Genomic DNA, 20,443 nt, shown 5'->3' with positions numbered 1-20,443 from the left:
AGGTCCTACCTTTATTTTTAGAGCTTTGATGCTCTAGATGAATTGATCTAAGGTTTGCAAAATGAACGGCTGAAAAACAATTCATATATGGTATTTGGGATGTTGTTCATCGCATAGATGGATGGCATGGAGCAAGTGACTTGATATATGCACTCATTGAAAATGTGGTCAAATGTTTACACAAATCCTCACTATATATATATATATATATATATATATAGAGAGAGAGAGAGAGAGAGAGAGAGAGAGAGAGAGAGAGATTTTGAAAGGCAAGTTGGGGTTAGGCTAACCCCTACCAGTTATACAATAGTTATACAATGACACCACTGGGATTCAAACTTGCAACGTCCCAACACAAGGTGACGTGCACCAGCTGCTCCTATCTGACAAGTGGAGCCCCGTTGGTAAGAGAGAGTGAGATTTGATCTCTTGATTTTCCAATCTTTTCACCTTTTCTTTTTTTGGAATCTGACCCTACACAATGACATATAATCTGTTTAGTAAGAATGGGCTTTTGGCTCATCCAATCATGAAGTGTGGGCAGGTTTTTATGAGGCTTCAAATATTGGTGACTCTGAATTTTTATAAATTTCAGGCTCATAAAATCATATCTTGCCACCGATAAATCATGATCTAACAGCCAAATTCCTAGCAAATAAATCATGTTGGACAAATGTTTAAGGTTAGAAATACTAAACAGCACTTGAAATATGTTTATCTATATCACATGGAAGTTCATGAACACACACACACACACACACACACACACACACACATATATATATATATATATATATATATATATATATATATATATATATATATATATATATATATATATATATATACTAAAAAAAGTAACCATGTATTTTAAAAATACCATTTTTCTCAATAGTATTTTAGTTATTTTAACAATGTTAAATTCATCTAATGTTAAACACAACTTGGGATAGTAAGTAGCTCACCAAATTCAGGTGTACCTGTAGTGAGGTTGAGACTTTTGATGTTAGATTAACTCATATATATATATATATATATATATATATATATATATATATATATATATATATATATATATATATATATATATATATATATATAAAGATTAGCTACAATTACTTGTGCAAACTACCTAGCAAATGGGGTGCTCCCCTTTGTTTGGTTGTTTTCCCACATCTAACACCATAGATGTAAGCCACATATTTAGTTTATTACGGACCTACTTTTGAATCTCCAGAATCATTCCTGTAAGGAGGTTTTTTTAGCGATCCAAAAATCAACGGCTACGAAACCATCAATCTTTTTTAATCATAAAAACATATTTTCGTCAAAAAAACATGACCTAAGAGTCAATTCCTACTAAATCAAACATGTTGAAACAACTCGTATCATGAGATTCAAACTAGATTGCAGGTATATTCATTTGTACCAAATATAAACCCATATATATATACGGTTGGAATTTTGAAAAAAAATACCTTAAATCCAATAGCATATTTCATTTAGCACCATCCCGAGAGAGAGAGAGAGAGAGAGAGAGAGAGAGAGAGAGAGAGAGAGAGAGAGAGAGAGAGAGAGAGAGAGAGAGACGAACTATAAACATCAACATTACGAAAAGAGTCAACAAACATTGAACCCGGTGGCAACGCAAAACAGGCCCCAGACAGACCGAGAGCACAGAAACAAAACTAAGAACAAAAATAAACAAAAATTAGGCTAGATCAGCCTCGTTCAGAGGGGGTCCAAGGCTACAAAAAGCGCTGAAGATCGGGTATGGTAATGCACAAAATGGCGTACACATCTGTCAAAATACAATTCACCAATTTATTGAAAACTGCCGAAACTTGCCAAAAAATGGCATTGTTGCGAGTCATCCACACAGCCCACCAAGTCCAGAGAAGCCACGTTCTCCAAATAATTCGCCAGTGCTTGCAACTACGAACTGGCTGAGGACCCCAAAAAAGGTCTATAATGAACGACTCTTGGCGCACGGTAACGACAGGCTTATTTCAGGTAACCTTAAAGAGGTTTAATTTGAAAAATAAGGCACTCCCAGAAAAGGTGAAACGCAGATTCTTCGGTTGCCTCACACGGAACATATTTACTGGGAAGATGAAAACTGATAGATTTAAGAAAGTTGTCTATCTGCACCCGTTCATGAAAGATTATCCATGCTAGGAAACGCGATCGAGGAGTAGGTCCCTTGCCCCAGATAAGGCGCACAGGGAACCAATCCGCCCCCGAAAGAAGGAGAGAAAGGTAGCAAGCTCTTGTGCGGAAAGAGTCGTTAGGGGCGAGAGTGCGGCGAAACAATTGGACATGAGAGACATCGTCTCCCTCATTAGAAAAAGCGACAAACTAAGCTTGGATCCATGAGCGACGCAACTGCGAAACGGTTTGCCGAATCGCGCGGTGGTCAACAAACAACGATCCAACCGATCCGTATTTAGCAAGAAGAAAGCTTGCACATGGGGACCCCGGTTGGTGCGCAAGCCAACTTTGCTTCACGACGAAAACAATACTTTTTAACCTGGAATCCAGAATCCCCAACTCCGCCCTATTCTGAGGAAGCATTAGAGATTCCCAACCCATCAGGTGGCGCTTGTTGTTGGTACTTCGCCCAGACCAAAGAAAATTCATCAACAACTGAGAGAGCTTCTTATTGACCCCCATAGGCATAAAAAAAATAGACATAAAGAATTCTGACATAGTAGTTAAAACGTGTTTGATGAGAGTAAGTCTACCAGCAACGAAAATGTAGGATGATTGTCGGGCCGTTATTTTAATCTGAACCTTTTGAAGAGTTGCATTTCAGGTTGCCGATGGGATACGAGAGAGAGAGAAAGCAGTTCAACTTTGGTGGGCTGTAATCCGTAGAGTTGGTGGCCTTGCCATTACAATTGCGTTAGGTGTCATGTCCAACAAGGGCGGCCAGCTGCAGCGATCATTCATCAATCTAAGATGAACGGGCCCAAGCTGGCCCCATGTCCTGTCTTCTTTCACAGAAAAAAAAATCTTTGTAAGGCGTGTTCTGAAACAGTCAATCAATGATAAAGACATGTTCTTAGAGGTGGACCTACTTCCTCCATGGCATTATCCTGCAATCAGGCCATTTGATCACACTGGCTATGTGGTTATGGTTCCATGTTTCTTTTTTTTTTACTCTCAATAAATTAGGTGTTTACTCATTAGAAAAAAAAGGAGTTAAGCTGATTAATAAGTGTTATTTAACATATACTGACTAGTTTTTTATTTTTCTAATTTTTCATATCTATAGCTGCATATCGCTATTGTATTTCCTATCATCTTTAGGGATGGCAGTATACCGGGGGAAAGCGGGGCCCCGCCCTGCCACGCCCCGTTTGGACCGGGGATGGAGGCGGGGACGAAGGTTAAAATCCATCCCCGTTCGGGGATAGAGGCGGGGATGGACGTACACTTTTCCCCACAATATCCCCACCCCGTCTCATTCCCGCCCCGACCCGTCCCCGTCACTTTTCCCCACAATATCCCCGCCCCGCCTCATCCCTGTTTGAACCGGGGATGGAGGACATGAACGGGGATGAAGGCGGGGTTGGAGGTTAAAATCCATCCCCGCCGGGGATGGACGTGGGGATGGGGGTTCTAATCTTGAGGCGGGGTGGGGGTGGAGACCTTGTCCCCCGCCCCGCCCCACTGCCCATCCCTAATCATCTTGATGGTAGATTTTTAGCTTTTATGGGCATAGGCCTGAGTGTCGAACCGCGTAAATATCGCGTCTTCTCTCGTTTCATGTTCTCATTATCTTGTAGATTACTTTGTGTTTGTTCGCATCATATATATCTTATATCATTTAATATAACGTAGAGAATATATGAATGAAGTTTTTTGTTTGCAAGCAATAAGTTTTATTGCTTTCAGCTTTGGACCAACCTACAGTTTAATAATGCTATTACTTTTAGCTAAAAAAAAAAGTTTCTGTAAATAAGCCAGCTCGAGTTGGTTTCATTTAACTGGCAAACTCAGCTCATTTAACCAGCCCTAGCTATTGGTAACATAATCATATTTACCATGTGTAGTGACAATAAAAAAAAAGTAATTTGAATCTGCGGCTTATACGGTGAATTTATGTTTAGCCATCTCAGTTTCTAAATATTTAAAATATATACTTATCTTTTCAAGAAATTCCTCAAATTAGGGTGGATATATATATATATATATATATATATATATATATATATATATATATATAGAGAGAGAGAGAGAGAGAGAGAGAGAGAGAGAGAGAGAGAGAGAGGCACAACATTCGGGTCAGGATGGACACTACCGACCCTGACCCAAACCCCTTTATTGGGGATTTCCAGGTCATGGTGGGCACTTGCCCACCCTAACCCAGTATGTAGCTCTGCTTCTGATTGTAGCTAAATAAATGAGGAGCTACAAAAGTGAGATGCAATAATTTAAAGAAGAGAAATGTTAAAAGAGTTACTTTGAGAGTTAACAAGTTTCAAGTTAGTAACTTAGGTGGTCACGTAAGCAATTTCTTGAATAGGTAAGCGTTTATCTTCAATGTTGAAGAAATGAGGTGGTTAAATATAAAATTTGTCAAGAGTATATAAATTACTGGAATAAAAAAATTTTAATAATTCACCATGGCACCATCTACATGCACCAACAAGTTTATACAAATAACCCAAATAAAAAGGAAAAAAATGGAGAGAAAAGAGAATAACCCACCATGGCATGATCATAATGACAAATATCGTGAAATTTATCAAAATCTCATGAAAATATCCTGAGAAATTATCTAAACATTTTAAACAGTAACTTCTCACGATATATTCAAAATACAAGCTTTAAACGTGTTATTTACGTTATTTTTTTGTGAAAAAATCATGTATTTCTATTTTTAAGTAAATTTTATTTGTATTTTTTATAGATTTTTATTTTTTAAGATTAACAATTCGAGTTTTTCAAAAAAAATCTGTTTCTCGCAAGTTTTTGGGCTGCCGATATATTGCTGTTTAAACTTTTGTCACTATGTGCAGGATCTCCATCGATCCACCAACCCTCCCAACAAACCCCTTGGGCCACCACTTTCCACCAAAAACCACCTTCACATTTGTGTAGAATACAAGTCAAAGCGAGTGAGGGCCGACTGCACAACGTGGCCTTGCATGGTTGGTAGAATACCAACCCCCCATTCATAGTGTTGATGAGCAAAGAAGAAGCTATAAATAACTCATTCTTCTCCAGCTTCCTCCTCATCCACCATCCTCCACAATCTCCTACCTGAGCTCAATTTGTACTTATTTCACACAGGCTTGTTGAAGGTATACACTTTTCCCTTAACCTTTTGTAGACTCATAGAGTTCAAAGTCCCCACATAGTGATTTGACCAATCAAGTCTCAAAGACTCCGATTGGACTGGGTTGGCTTGGCTCAACTTCAAGTTTCATTGTGTTTGACGTGCTGAACCAAGCCAATTTGACTAATGGCCCAGTAGAGTTAAACCTACTTTAGTCCCTCTTCAATAGATGAAGCTTTTTTTTTTCTCCCTGCTGTTTATGGTTATTTGCTTATGTCATGCAATTGTTTGGTTATTTGTTGGTTAGAATCGCAATATCTTGAAATTTACTTTTGTATTTACATCTCTCTCTCTCTCTCTCTCTCTCTCTCTCTCTCTCTCTCTCTCTCTCTCTCTCCTACCCTGGTTCATATATTCTAAAACTATCCTTTGATAAAATCTCCATATGTCTGCTACAATTGGTCCATGGGAAGCACCCCAAACTAATTTCTCTTTCCGCATGTCGAATGACACATAAATGATGGATATCATCCTTGCAACTAACTTTCTCTGTCCAAGACGGTTGTAAATAACAGAACATAGGCAGATCACAACTGAAAACAGAGCATTACTGTCACTGTGTGCTTTCAATGCCACCAACTAACATTAGATGCTCTCCATATGAGGTAATCTGTCCTTGATCAACACCAGCAACCAAGTTTCACTGTCCATCACAGAGGTGAGGAACATAACACAAATAAACCAGAACAAACAGAGTAGTAGTGTTCTCTTTGGCCGACTTCTTTAGTTGAATATCCTTCTTCGCTCATGAACTCTATTTTGTTCTCTTTTCTATAAATGCTAAATATCTGCCAGGAGGTTGAGATGAAGGGCAAAGACCTTAATTGAAATTTCCTTGTTTACTTGTCAACTTTATTTTCTTACTTTTGCTCAACCTTCTTTATAAAAGCGTATGCATCTAATGTTTGTAGTTACCAGAGTGGGAATGGGAAATCGCATGAAATCATGATTGAGGTCGAGAGAAGCAAGTTGGAAGCGGTCCAACATAAGGAATCCTTTAGGAAGTGATGTAAAATTACATGGGCATATGAATCAGAATTCTTAAATGAACCGAGATTTCTGAGGGAATCACGATTTTTTAACAAAGTTTTTTTTTTAAAATGAATTCTTGAAAAAGTCAGGTTTCCCAGTCAGGAGAATCGAGATTATCATATCCTCGAATTGAGTTTCCCAGTCCGCTTTTTACAAATCATGATTCTCGTGCGGTCTAAAAGAGAAGTTAGGATTCCCAGTCATGAAATCCAGATTCTCAATTCATGAGAATATGGATTCTTGAAAGAATCGGGATTCCCAGACACGAGAATTGAGGTTCTCATATCATATGATTGAGTTTCCCTTCTCATATCATGTGATTGAGTTTCCCATCATTGGGATTCGTGATTCTTGATGATTCTGATTCCACTTTTTATGAATCATGATTCCCGTGTAGCATATAACACTCAAAAGCTTCTCATTTGCATCAGTTTTTTCTGACTGTCAACAATTTTGGCCGCTGCAGATGGACACTTTCCTCTTCACCTCAGAGTCTGTAAACGAGGGTCATCCTGACAAGCTGTGTGATCAGATCTCAGATGCCATCCTCGACGCCTGCTTGGAACAAGATCCAGACAGCAAGGTAGCATGCGAGACATGCACCAAGACCAACATGGTCATGGTCTTTGGAGAGATCACAACCAAGGGTCAAATCAACTATGAAAAGATCGTTAGAGACACATGTAGAGAGATAGGCTTCGTCTCTGCAGAAGTTGGCCTGGATGCCGACAACTGCAACGTCCTTGTGAACATTGAGCAGCAGAGCCCAGATATTGCTCAAGGTGTGCATGGGCATCTCACCAAGAGGCCAGAGGAGATTGGTGCAGGTGATCAGGGCCACATGTTCGGATACGCCACAGATGAGACTCCTGAACTCATGCCTCTCACCCATGTGTTAGCCACAAAGCTTGGTGCAAGACTCACTGAAGTGAGGAAGAACGGCACCTGCCCATGGCTGAGGCCTGATGGGAAGACACAAGTCACTGTTGAGTACAGAAACGAAGGAGGTGCCATGATCCCACTGAGAGTCCACACAGTTCTTATCTCCACACAGCATGATGAGTCTGTGACAAACCAGAAGATAGCAACAGATTTGAAGGAGCATGTGATCAAGCCTGTGGTCCCATCAAAGTACCTTGATGAAAGGACCATATTTCATCTGAACCCATCTGGCAGATTTGTCATTGGAGGACCCCATGGTGATGCTGGGCTTACAGGGAGGAAGATCATAATTGACACCTATGGAGGGTGGGGTGCTCATGGGGGTGGTGCATTCTCAGGCAAGGACCCTACCAAGGTGGACAGAAGTGGTGCCTATATAGTCAGGCAGGCAGCAAAGAGTGTGGTTGCTTCAGGCCTAGCTCGTCGTTGCATAGTTCAGGTCTCGTATGCCATAGGGGTGCCCGAGCCACTGTCAGTATTTGTGGATACTTACAAGACAGGGAATATCCCAGATAAGGACATACTCACACTGATCAAGGAGAATTTTGATTTCCGGCCAGGCATGATTGCTATCAATTTGGATTTGAAGAGAGGGGGCAATTTCAGGTACCAAAAAACTGCTGCTTATGGGCACTTTGGCCGTGATGATCCAGACTTCACATGGGAGACAACTAAGCTGCTCAAGTGGTTAAAAGGATAAATTGCAATACTTCAATGACACGGTGCTTATTAGTTCATACAACCTCTTTGTCATTTTCTTTTCCTATTTTTATCTATGTTTTCGTCTGAGTATTTTGTGAGAATAATCATGCAATTGGGATTCTCCATTTGCAACTAAAGCATATTGAAAGAGATTTGTGCAACCAAACTCAAAATTAAATAGAAGATCAAATTTCAACATTATAATGTTCTGTCTTTGTCAAGTCTGTAGGTTCTTTGTAGTTTGTTATGAATCTATATAGATTCTTATCCTTGTCAATGATTAGGATTCTCAATAGCACGTAGCCATCTTAATTTATTGCATATTGCACTATAATTGCCTGAATTTCTTCCCTTATGGAATGAGGTTGAAAGGTCAAATTGTACCTTCTTTAACGATTGTAATTCCTTGATGGATATTCATGGCCAACCAAAGTGTTCGAGTTTTTATAGATTTCCTGAGAGAATTTCTATGTTTTTAAGTTTTGAGATGTAACCAATACTGGAGCTGGTGAATGGATAAAATGATGGTTTGAAATTTTCAGGTGTTCAGTCTTTTAAAAAGAAAAAAAGAAAAAGAAATTTTCAAGTGTTCATAGACATCCATACATGTAGTGTTATGCATGTGAACACTCCCCCTATGATGCAAAAATCTTTTTTGAATACTCGTGTGTTTTTCTATTCTAAAATTTCTGAAAATTTGGCTAAGTATTTTGCAAGTTGATTGAAATCTTCGATTTTAGGTGGCATTAGCTGAGTCTGGGCATGGACCAAGACCAATTGACAAGACCAAAATGAGACAAATAAGATTTGGTAAAACTTTTTGTTTTTAACCTTTAAAATTGAGCAAAATTTGGGTTAAATTCAAGAAAAATTTGAAGGCAAAAATCAGGTAATATATCATTAGATGCGTCTTGAAATTCTGAAAACATTGATATTTTAGTTTTTTGAATTTGGGCTATGGTTGCCCAGAAAATCATGTTTTTTCAAAAATAACCCGCCTCAATGTGACAAGTTCTGGATTGAATCGGATTGGATCAGATATGTTTGATCCAAGTTGTTATGGATCTTGACCCAGTTCATGACCCATATTAATTAGGATCTGGTCTAGGGTGAGACCCATATGGATATTAGATAGGGATTGATCTTGGATCCGGATCCAGATCTAAAATTCAAGCCCAACTCATTTAAAGTTTTAAATTCATTATAAAAGATTAAATTGAGTAAATCCCATGTTAAAAAGACTCACAAACGTGGAAGATACCCTCTAAAACATTCTTGAAACTTATTATTAATACTTAAATAATAAAATATTAATAATTAATAAATTATGAATTTTTATTTTATGGATAATGGAGAAGTGTCATATTTGTAGAACTCCACCTAATTATGAGATTCTAGAGGAGCGTCGTCCTCTAGAAAACCCTAAATATGGTTGGGGATAATAAAAAAAAAATGTTAAAAAGGAAAAGTGGTTAGAGATAGAGTTTTACACTAGTAGAACTCTATCTCCTAACCGAATGAGGGGACTCTAGAGGGGTGTCACCCTCTAGAGAAATCTACCAACTATATAACACAAAAAAAATAAAAGAGAGAAAGAGAGGGAAACTCGTGGGAGAGGAGAGAGAAAGGAAAAAAGGGAAAGAAAGAACAAGAAGAAGAAGAAGGAGAAGGAGGAGGAGGAGGGAATAGGATCTCCTTTTGTTCCGGGCATCCGACGATATTTTTTCACTCTTTTTTCATCTTCGATCAAAGGTACGGGTTCCTCTCTTGATTCGAACAGAGAGAAATAGTCTAAATCAGGTTTATGTGAGTTTTTTAGTGAAAAAAGTAAATGTTTGAGCTTGAATACAAATATATATATATATATATATATATATATATATATATATATATATATATATATATATATATATATATATATATATATATATATATATATATATATATATATATATATATATATATATATATATATATATATATATGTGTGTGTGTGTGTGTGTGTGTGTGTGTGTGTGTGTTGTTAGATCAGCCATTGATTTCTTTGGCATAAACACAATTTCTGATTTTGTGTTTTATAGTTGAAATCTAATTTGTGTGCTTTAGTGTTAAAAAAATAACAAATATGCGTATTTGCATGTTTTAAGACTGTAAACCAGACCCATCACAGGTCCCATTACACTGTTAATAAACTGTTTTCTTCAATGAAAATCTGAACTGAAATAACTATGTTCTTAAGATTGTCATTAAGACGTATTTATATATGTGCTGGCAATCAATGACTGTCGAAAATGCACTATTTTTGGGTGACTGATCAGACCCGATTACATGTTGTTTTGGGTGTTGACCAAACACGAAAATATACTATTTTTGGGTGACTGATCAAACTCGAATATATGTTGTATTGGGTGCTAACCAAACCCAAAAATACACTATTTTCAGGTGTTGATCATACCCAAATACATGTTGTATTGGGTGCTGACCATACTCGAATATATATTGATCAGACTTGTTTACATGATGTTGTTGATTTTCATAATTGTGCACATTGTCGATTTGTAACTGCATGTTTTTGTTCATAACTATGTTGTGCTGCATATTAATTTCTATTCATAACTGCTATTTTTCTGCACTTGATTTCAACATCAGTGTTGTTTGTTTATGCACTTGGTTTGAGCGACCAACATTCATAACAGTTATGCTGAAGTTTTGTTGGTTGTGCAAAAACTTTTTGAGAGCTGGTTGTATATATATATATATATATATATATATGGGGCAGTGTCAGCTATATTCACCTGCAGATCTGAACCAATCTACCGATGCACATAGCGTGGACAATTTTGGTTTAGATCTGTCCAGGTCACTTTAAGTGTGTTAGTCGAGTGCTTGGGGGTTGGTCTTCCAAAACCGACTATTCAAATCAATTTTTTTTTATTCATGGCCATTAAGTTGACTTGTGTAAGGTCTGCCCAACATCATTATACATGTGATTTATTTATTTTCAGTGGACTGTTGTAGTACAAAACAATGTTGCACATTTATGTGCATTATTGTCCAGTGTCCATTGCCTTTGGCTACATGTTTCTGCATGAGAAACATGTTGTCAACAACATATTAATGTTGTTTTGTGTATTGTGGTTGCATAGTTGTGACTCGGTGGGTATGTTTTGTATCCCGAGCCTTGTAGTATGCCCATATTTGTTGCATGTGAATGACAAAAGTGTATATTGGTTATGATATGCATTGGACTATCATGCTTATGTCTTACACATGGAAACTCATGAAATTTATTACATGCTTGAATATGATTATGTGTACATTTGAGAGTTCATACATATGTTGGATCATGAAAATTTTATGTTGCAAGCATTTGTTTGTATGTATATGCAAATTGTTTTATATGTACATTCTCGTTGTGTGTGTATGAATATGCGTTATGGACATGTTTGAATAACTGTGTGTGCATGTTCATTGAGGTTTTTTCTCAAGATGCATTGGTGGTCAGATGTGAACCACTATAGGCCATGTGAGCCAGGAGCATGTATTGTTCCAAGATTTATTTTATGCATTATAAAATTCATTATAAAATTATTGGCTTCTAATTTAATTGTACTGTCAAATTATAACGGGTCAGGTCTCGTATTGGGTTTTGTATATTGATTTGCAAAACAATTCTTGTGTAAAGAACTTGACTTTTGTTAAAGAGATAAACAATGTAATTAATTTTCTTCATGGATGTCCCTTCCACAGTGTGGGAATACTGGATGACGATTTTGGGAAAATCGTGAGGATACTAAAACTTTATGTGCATTTGTGTCCCTAAATCCGATATGGTGGTTCACCTTCAGGCTATAGTTTTATGAAGATTTCAGCTACTTTGCTTGGGGGTGGTGTCGTGAGATAGTTGTTGTTATTGGTATACCAAGAAAGTAGCATGAGTGGATGTTGATTTTCTTGGTATCCCAACATTAGATGTTGATTTCTAATGTTTTGATGGATAGTATTGATTCCTGATATCGATTGAGGAACAAGTGTGAAACCTGGTAATATAATACAAATTGTGTGTTAAGCTACTACTGGGACTTCAGAATTTGTTGTGCCCATTTTGAGTATCCATGAGTTTAATAAGAAGTAAAACTAAACTTATGTGCATTTAATAGGGACATGCATGCAAAAAAAAACTATTATAATAACTTAATAATTTGTTCATGCATATGCACTGAGTCATGCATCTTTATTGTTCTACATTAGTTCTTGCATTCTTACTTATGCTGTTTCATGTGAGAAATTATTATTCCATGATACTTACTTTTAGATGCTTGAATGGTAAATGAATTGTGAGGTTGTTATTCTTATATTCCTTTGAATATTTTTCATGAATTTGATTTATGTTTTTTTCTTATCTGTTTATCTTTTTAGATGAATTCATACAAAGAATCTTTGGTTCTTACTCAGTATTTTTAATGTTTTTCTCAGGACCTAGGGCTCAGTGATAGGAATGACTGCCAAAAGGAGCCTGTGTGATCACGTGACTTCTGTTATTTCTAGACAATGTGGCTATGTGATTTCACTCTTTAATTTAATTTTGTTCACAGACATTGATTTATTGATTAAAAAAGTTTGTTATTTGATTGGTTGGTTCAATATAAAGATAACTTGCGGTTTGGAAGTTAAGTCTGTGATGCCCTGGATCTTTGGTTTTTGGTTTTTGCAATTGTTTTAAAAAAAATCACTTTTTACGAGGATGAGTTGAGATTGTTACACACCTGGTGATGAAGATAGACTTCTTGGTTACTGTGATGGTCACATTCATAGCCAAGTGGTGTAATTATCTTCATTGATGGGCCATTTTATCTTTATGTGATGTTTATCATATAGTTCTTGCTTGATAGTATCCAACTGCTACTTACTAGATAATTGATATTCATTTTGCTATCAAAAGTTTCGGTAAGCCTATGGTTGGCCCCACTGCAAACTTGAGCTAGGCCAACACTATTTGGATTATACGTTAGGTCATGGGAGGGGGATGTGTGCACATGCAACCACAACCATGTTGGATAATCAATTTGTTAGAAGGAATGAGAACAAGATAAAACGTGTACACCATAAACATGATGCTTATATACAAGCTCATGCATGTTTCATTCCCAAATGAATTGTGGTTGTTTGGACTTATATTATTTCGTCGTAATAAGCTGATTTACAGCCAGAGAATTCTAGTTTTAAAGATTTCATTGCAGACATTGATGCTCAATTTGTTAGAAGGAATGAGAACAAGAGAAAACGTGTACAACATAAACATGATGTTTATTTATACAAGCTCATGCACATTCAATTCCCAAATGAATTGTAGTTGTTTGGACCGATCTTATTTAGTCGTAATAAGTTGATTTACGGCTAGAGATTTTCGGTTCTAAAGATACCTTTACGTCCAATGATGAGTGACATCCTCGTGATAAGTTCTGAGGTCCTAGCCCTGCTTGAGGCATTATGGACGTGTCATTCTGTATTGTGTTACTTTGTTTATAACCATTCAGTTTGGACCAAGTAATTTGTTCTAGGACCGTTGTCCTTCCATGTTCAGGATAATCCAGATCATGATTAGAGCCACTCATGAGGAATCGATACATATCCAAATCACCATATAAAAGTTGAGTTATCCAAGAGTTATGCAACAGTTAAGAGTCCACACGTTGATGAGTCCAATGAGAAGCAAAGTTAAGAGAGACAATTGTTATCTATAAGTAACGACTTGTTTTTAAAGAGTGTTCTAGATAAGTCTAATGTGGAAAAACATATAGAGAGATCAATCAAACTGAAAATATTTAATCGATTGTATCATGTGTTAAACCATTTAAGGAACCTCTCATCTCAACACACATTATTGAGAGAGATAGAGAGAGTTTTCCCAAATCATGGACATAGATCCTTCTAAAGATTGAACCACATTATATTCGTGTTCGTGTGTGTGTGTATGAACGGTTTGATAGTTTTAATATGGTATCAGAGACAATTTGATCTCTTGATCATATTGAGTGCTCCCTTCATCGAAGTTGTGTTCTTCATCAACCATGTCATCCCTCCTAATCAGTTTCTATGAGCATCTTTTAGCACAATGTCCTCTCTTGTTTTGCATCAACCATCATGGCTAAAAACAAAAATATTGTAGCAGGTTTGAACAATCCCTTTCCTTTTGTGCCTATTCATAGGAGTCTTCAACATTTCTTGTCAATAAAATTGTCTATATACACATTTCTGTTGTGGGAATCTCAATTCATCCCGCTATTGAAAATTTACAATCTCACGAGATTTGTTGATGGGTCAAAACCTTTTTTAAAAGAATATAGAAGTGAGCTTGGCAAATAGGTTAAGAAAAATCCTGAGTTCATTGAATGGAAAAGAATGGATAAGCTTCTATTAAGCTGGATCCTGTCATTGTTATCCGACATAATTCACTGTCCAATAGTCGGATTAACCACTTCATATAGTATGTGTAAGAGACTAAGAAAAACTTATGTTGCTCACTCCAAAGCTCGGGTTCAACAGCTGAAGTCCCAACCGCAAAACCTGAAAAGGGGTTTGACAATATAACCAGTTTCTTTTATAAAGTCAAGTGTATTGCCCATCAACTTGCAATAGCAAACAAACCTGTTTCTAATGATGATCTTCATATGCATATTTGTGTGGGATTTCCTATGAGTGTATATGGATCCCTTAGAACTATATTAAACATGAGAGATGATCATATTTTCTCTGAAGATTTATTGAGGATGTTATTGGTTCATGAAACCCATTTGTATGAACTTGAAGCACCAAAACCCCCTATGGCCAACCTGACTTTTAGACATCCCAATCCAAATCAACTTTAGGGAAATCGTCCTTCCCAAAATCAGTTTTTCAATTCAAGAGGAAGAGGGGGGAGGTCATAACTCCAATAGGACAGGACAAAACAAAGGTAACACGATCACTTTGGCAAACCTGATTATATGTCATTCATGTGGTAATCAAGGTCATATTGCAGCACAATATCGTACTACATGACAAGCTTGCAAGAAACAAGGATACAGTGCCTAAGTTTAAAAAAGACTCAGTTATCCCTGAAGCCCATCATGCTACTGTGATGGATCATGTAGACAATAAAGCATGGTTTCTTGATTTTGGCACTACTCATCATGTTACTACAGATCTGAACAACCTCTTCCTCAGTCAGAGTATCAAGGACATGACTATGTCAAAATTGGTAATGGATCTACCTTACAGATTCACCATGTTGGGAATTTAGTATTGATTATTCTCAATCTAAATTTCTTCTGAATGACATTTTGCATGTTCCTACAATTACTCAAAATTTATTATCCGTTCAAAAATTTAGTAAAGACAATGATGTATTTCATGAATTTCACTCTGATAGGTGTTATGTTAAGGATCACAAAACGGGGAAAACTCTTTTGTAGGGTACCAATGATCATGGTCTATACAAGTAAACACCAACAAAGTGCATCCAACTTTGAGTTCTTCTCTTGCATTGGCCTATGTCAAAGAGTTTACTTCTGTTGAACAGTGACACAAACGACTGGGTCACCCTGCTTTTCATTTAGTCCATCAGATTTTGAGTAGATATAGTCTTTCTTTTTTGCACAATAATAACAATTTTGTTTGTGAGGCATGTCAAAAGGGTAAAAGTCATGCTCTACCCTTTGAATCGTCTATGCATATAATTGACCGACCACTTGATTTGATTTATTCTGATGTTTGGGGACCTGCTTCATTTTTAGGTAGTTGGGACCATTTATATTATGTTAACTTTGTGGATTCATTTTCTAGATTTACTTGAATATTTCTTATTAAAAGGAAGTCTCAAGTTTTTTTTATTTTCAAATTTTTCAAAAGCTTGTTGAAAATAAACTTGGGTGCAAGATCAACGCGCTTGTGGTATTGAACACATTGTCACTTGCCCTCACACACATGAGCAAAATGGTTGCGTTAGGCGCAAACACCGACACATTATGAAAACCGGGCTCACTCTCCTAGCTCAAGCTAGCTTACCTCACAAATTTTGGGATTATGTGTTTCTCACTGCGATTTACCTAATCAATAGACTCCCGTCAAGTGTCACACACAAAAAATCTCATTATCAAACTTTGTTTCATACCATCCCTGACTACAACTTTCCTAAAATTATTGGATGTGCGTGTTATACTTGCTTGTGTCCTGTTAATTACCACAAATTATAATTTTGGAGCACTAAATGTGTGTTTTTGGGATACAGTAGTCAACACAAGGCGTATTTCTGTCTTGACCCTGTGACCAAGAAAATCTTTATTAGTCGCAATGTTCACTTTGATGAACAAGTTTTTCCTTTCCTCACCCCATCCACAATCAGCATGTCACTCCCTATTATTCCACGACCTCTACCTAATTAGCCTCCTTTCTCTCTACCGGTTCCCCCACCTCAACTTGTACCGACCAGTTTGGACCCTTCTATCTCCTATTCATGTGTTAGAATCAAGTCCCCCTAAACCGGTCTTGGCCCCTCCACCACCGCCAACTCCCTCACTTGCTCTCGTTTTCACTACTTTGGATCTGCCCCTTGTGCGGACTCATTCTATGATGACCCATTCCCAAACCGGTTCTCTTAAACCCAAAACTTTTTGTGACCATATACCTTATACCTATGATTCTTCGTACTGAACTTCATCAGGACCGTGAACCCACCTGCTTCTCTTAGGCACATAAATTTTCCACTGGCGTAAAGCCATGTCTAACGAATTCAATGCTCCGTTACAAAATGGCACCTAGAGTCTTGTTTCTCTCACGTCCCACACTAATATTATTGGATGCAAATTGATCTTTAAGGTTAAACGATGGGCTGGGACCTTGGAGTGATATAAAGCCTGCTTAGTGGCTAAAGGTTATAGTCAAGAATAAGAGATCGATTACTTTGAAAACCTTCTATTGTGTTTTTTTGGGGTGGTCCATTCGTCAACTTGATGTGTATAATGCTTCTTTCCTTTATGACATCCTCTAGAAAGAGGTTTACATGTCTCAACCACAAGATTTTTTCAATCCTCATTACCTACCTACACGAAGTACTCTATGGTCTCAAGCAGACTCCCCACATATGGTACCAACGGTTAAGTTCATTTCTTCTCAGTATTGGCTTTGTGAGTTCTTGAGTTTATACATCTTTGTTCATTCAGGTCTATACTCATTTATGTGGATGCAGTTCTACAGGGTATCTAGACTAAATTATTTTTCAATTAGCATGGGAGTTTGCCCTCAAAGATCTAGATCTGTTGCATTATTTTTTGAAAATTGAAGCTATTGGTACTTCTGATTTCTCTATTTGTCTCAGTAGAAATACATGGTAGATGAGTTGGATCGTATGAACATGTCTGGATCCAAACCTATCTGAACACCGATGGTCTCATCTACCAAACTTTCTGCTCAGGATGGTGATCCCATGGTCGAGCCAACCCAGTATTGCCAGGTTGTGAGTGCTTTGCAGTATTTCACCCTAACCCGATCGGACCTGACATTTGCGGTTAACAAGGTGTGCTAGAAAACTTCTGTTCACTGGACCGCGGTGGAATGAATTCTGCGTTACATCAAGCAAACTTTAACTTATGGACTTCTGTCTGCTCCTCGAGAATCCTAATTTTCCCATCTCTGCATTCTCTGATGCGGACTGAGCTGGGAATGTTGATGATGGAAAATCTATTGGGGCTCTGCAATTTTTTGGGATGCACTTTGATATCTTGGTCAGCTCCCAAACAGAATAAGATAGCCCACTCTAGCATCGAAGTTGAATATCGATCTTTGTCCAATACTTGTTTCCCCCACTCTGTGGTGCAACAACATTGGTGCCTCGTATTTGTCAGCCAATCCTGTGTTTCACAATCGCATGAAATACATTGACATCGATGTTCATTCCATCCGCAATCATGTGGCAAATCTTCTTATATCTCTTTCGCTCATCAACTTGCCACTTACAACCAAATTTTCTCTGCTTCGTGCTAAGCTGAATGGGTTCAGATGTCATTCAACTTGTGGGAGGATGTTAAAAGTAATCTGAATTAGAGCCACTAAAGCGCCAATCCAAATCACCATATAGAAGTTAAGTTATCCAACATTGACATCGATGTTCATTCCATCCGCAATCATGTGGCAAATCTTCTTATATCTCTTTCGCTCATCAACTTGCCACTTACAACCAAATTTTCTCTGCTTCGTGCTAAGCTGAATGGGTTCAGATGTCATTCAACTTGTGGGAGGATGTTAAAAGTAATCTGAATTAGAGCCACTAAAGCGCCAATCCAAATCACCATATAGAAGTTAAGTTATCCAAGTTCTGTAGTAGTTAAGAGTCCACACGTTGATGAGTCCACGTTGGTGAGTCCAATGAAAAGCAAAGTCAGGAGAGGCAATTGTTAGCCATAATAACTAGCAAAAAAAAAATGACGTTAGAAAAAAAAAATGACGTGTTATTAAAAGAGTGTTCTAGATAAGTCTTAATGTGATAAAACGTGTAGAGACAGACCAAACTGGACATAATCAATCTATTGTATCATAACCTCTCACATCTCAATCTCAACCCACAGAAAGTTTAACAGACCGTGGGCGTATCTAAGGATCGAACCACGTTATATTCGTGTTCGTATGTGAGTGTATGAATGGTTTGATAGTTTTAATATGCTATTCCCTGTAGCAAAATTTGCTTTTTTAATTATATTCTCGTCATATGAGGCCACATCCAGGAGACGACTGATCCTGTTTTGACCTCCATACTGTGAGTGTGTTTCATTCATGCAAGGACCGCCTTTGAGTCCCCGTTTCTAGATTAACTTTCCCCTCCACAGAAAACCACTCGCTGTTTTAACTTTTTCTATAGAATATCTGACACAGATGCAGCTTTTTTTATGAAACACACATCAAAGTTGTGTGTACACATCTCACAGATGGGGACTTCCCAAAGCTGCATTTGCATTGGGGACCTCTGTTTTAAATCTTTCTTTTGGCACCTGCAAAAGGTAAAAGTGGTGGAAAGTGGAAACTAAAGCAACTCTGTTGGGGGTGGTAAAGGTGTCTTGTCTTCCACTTTTTCTTTTCTTTCCTAGAAAATTATTTTTCTTTTCTTTCTTGTTCCATTAAATCTTTTCTTTCTTGTTCCAAAGCTGCATTTGCATTGGGGACCTCTGTTTTAAATCTTTCTTTTGGCACCTGCCAAAAGGTAAAAGTGGTGGAAAGTGGAAACTAAAGCAACTCTGTTGGGGGTGGTAAAGGTTCTTCCACTTTTTCTTTTCTTTCTTGTTCCATTAAACTTTATTACGGAAGCTGATGCACAAAGCCATGTAAATGTGGCATCCAAATTACAACGTTTGTGATCCCCCCAAGCTGAAAATGACGAGAGAGAAAACTGTCATACCTAGACCTAGACAATAAAAAATACTGCAAATCAAAATTTTTTGAGCTTCTGAATAGTTTGTCATTGTATCTGAGAGAGAGAGAGAGAGAGAGATTTCAAATAAATGAACTAATCACACACACACACACATAATCACACACAAAACACCTTCTTCAAAGGGAAGAAAATCCAACAAAATTCCCACTACCGTCGCCAACAAAAGAAAAGGGAAAACAAAACAAAAAAAGAATTAAACCAATGTGCGACCAAACATAGAAAGGTTGAGGAAGAACAATCATCTTTGTCTCTCTCTCCTCAGATAGCCAGCAGCCCCATCAAGCCAGCAACCAAAGCAAAGCACGACGCCAGCAGGCCGCGCCCGAAACCAAACAAGCCAGAAGAAGCCGCAGCAGAGATCGGAGGGGTTGCCGGAGTCTCCGACGCCGGCGCAGCTGCGGGAGCCTCCGACGCTCCACCCCGCGGCGACAGCACCACCACGACGAGCTTCTCCCCCTTCTCGCAGTTCCCCTTGGCTCCGCTGATAAAGTAGAAGGAGCCAGACCGATCCAGCGTCACGGTGGTGTTCCCGTCGCTGTGCGAGGCGATCGGGCTCGAGGTGTTACAGTTCTGGTAGTCCTTCTGGGTCACCTGCAGCACGGAGTCCTGCTGGGGGTTGTACCTCCACACTGCACCAGAGAAAGCACAACAAAGAATCGTCAGAAAGGCTGAAAGGGGATTCAGAATTGGTGAGAAAGACGAAATATTGGAATAATGGAAATACCAAGCACGTCGCCGATTTGGAACCGGGTTTGCTCGGCCCATTCGTTCAGGGTCAGCTTAGAAGAAGATGGGATCGACCAGGAGCTGTTTTTGCCACCAACTGGGATTTGGCGAGCTTCAGAGGAGGAGCAGAAGAGGAGGAGGAGGATGGTGAGGGAAAAACACATAGCCATGCATCTGGAAGCCATTTTGAAGAAAATGGTTTTTTGCAGAAACGGGCGGTCTTCCCTCGAGCA

The 20,443-nt window shown here is 38.1% G+C and overlaps 2 protein-coding genes across 2 annotated transcripts; one reads left to right on the top strand and one right to left on the bottom strand.

Annotated features, from left to right (window-relative positions):
* Positions 1 to 5,240: 5,240 nt before the first annotated feature.
* Positions 5,241 to 8,227, top strand: LOC149842160 (S-adenosylmethionine synthase 3-like). The gene is made up of 2 exons (XM_089998949.1): positions 5,241 to 5,312; positions 6,846 to 8,227. The coding sequence occupies exon 2, from the start codon at positions 6,846 to 6,848 to the stop codon at positions 8,019 to 8,021; it is 1,176 nt and encodes a 391-aa protein (XP_089855075.1). The 5' UTR covers positions 5,241 to 5,312; the 3' UTR covers positions 8,022 to 8,227.
* An 11,515-nt stretch (positions 8,228 to 19,742) lies between these two features.
* LOC149842159 (early nodulin-like protein 12) lies at positions 19,743 to 20,380 on the bottom strand. Its single transcript, XM_090000599.1, has 2 exons — positions 20,209 to 20,380; positions 19,743 to 20,113 (listed from the first exon to the last, which is right to left on the bottom strand). The coding sequence occupies exons 1-2, from the start codon at positions 20,378 to 20,380 to the stop codon at positions 19,743 to 19,745; spliced, it is 543 nt and encodes a 180-aa protein (XP_089856725.1).
* Positions 20,381 to 20,443: the final 63 nt, after the last annotated feature.

Source organism: Nuphar pumila, chromosome 3, assembly GCF_984573655.1.
Source record: "Nuphar pumila chromosome 3, dmNupPumi1.hap1.1, whole genome shotgun sequence".
Taxonomy (NCBI): domain Eukaryota; kingdom Viridiplantae; phylum Streptophyta; class Magnoliopsida; order Nymphaeales; family Nymphaeaceae; genus Nuphar; species Nuphar pumila.
This window is presented reverse-complemented; position numbering and strand designations above follow the sequence as displayed.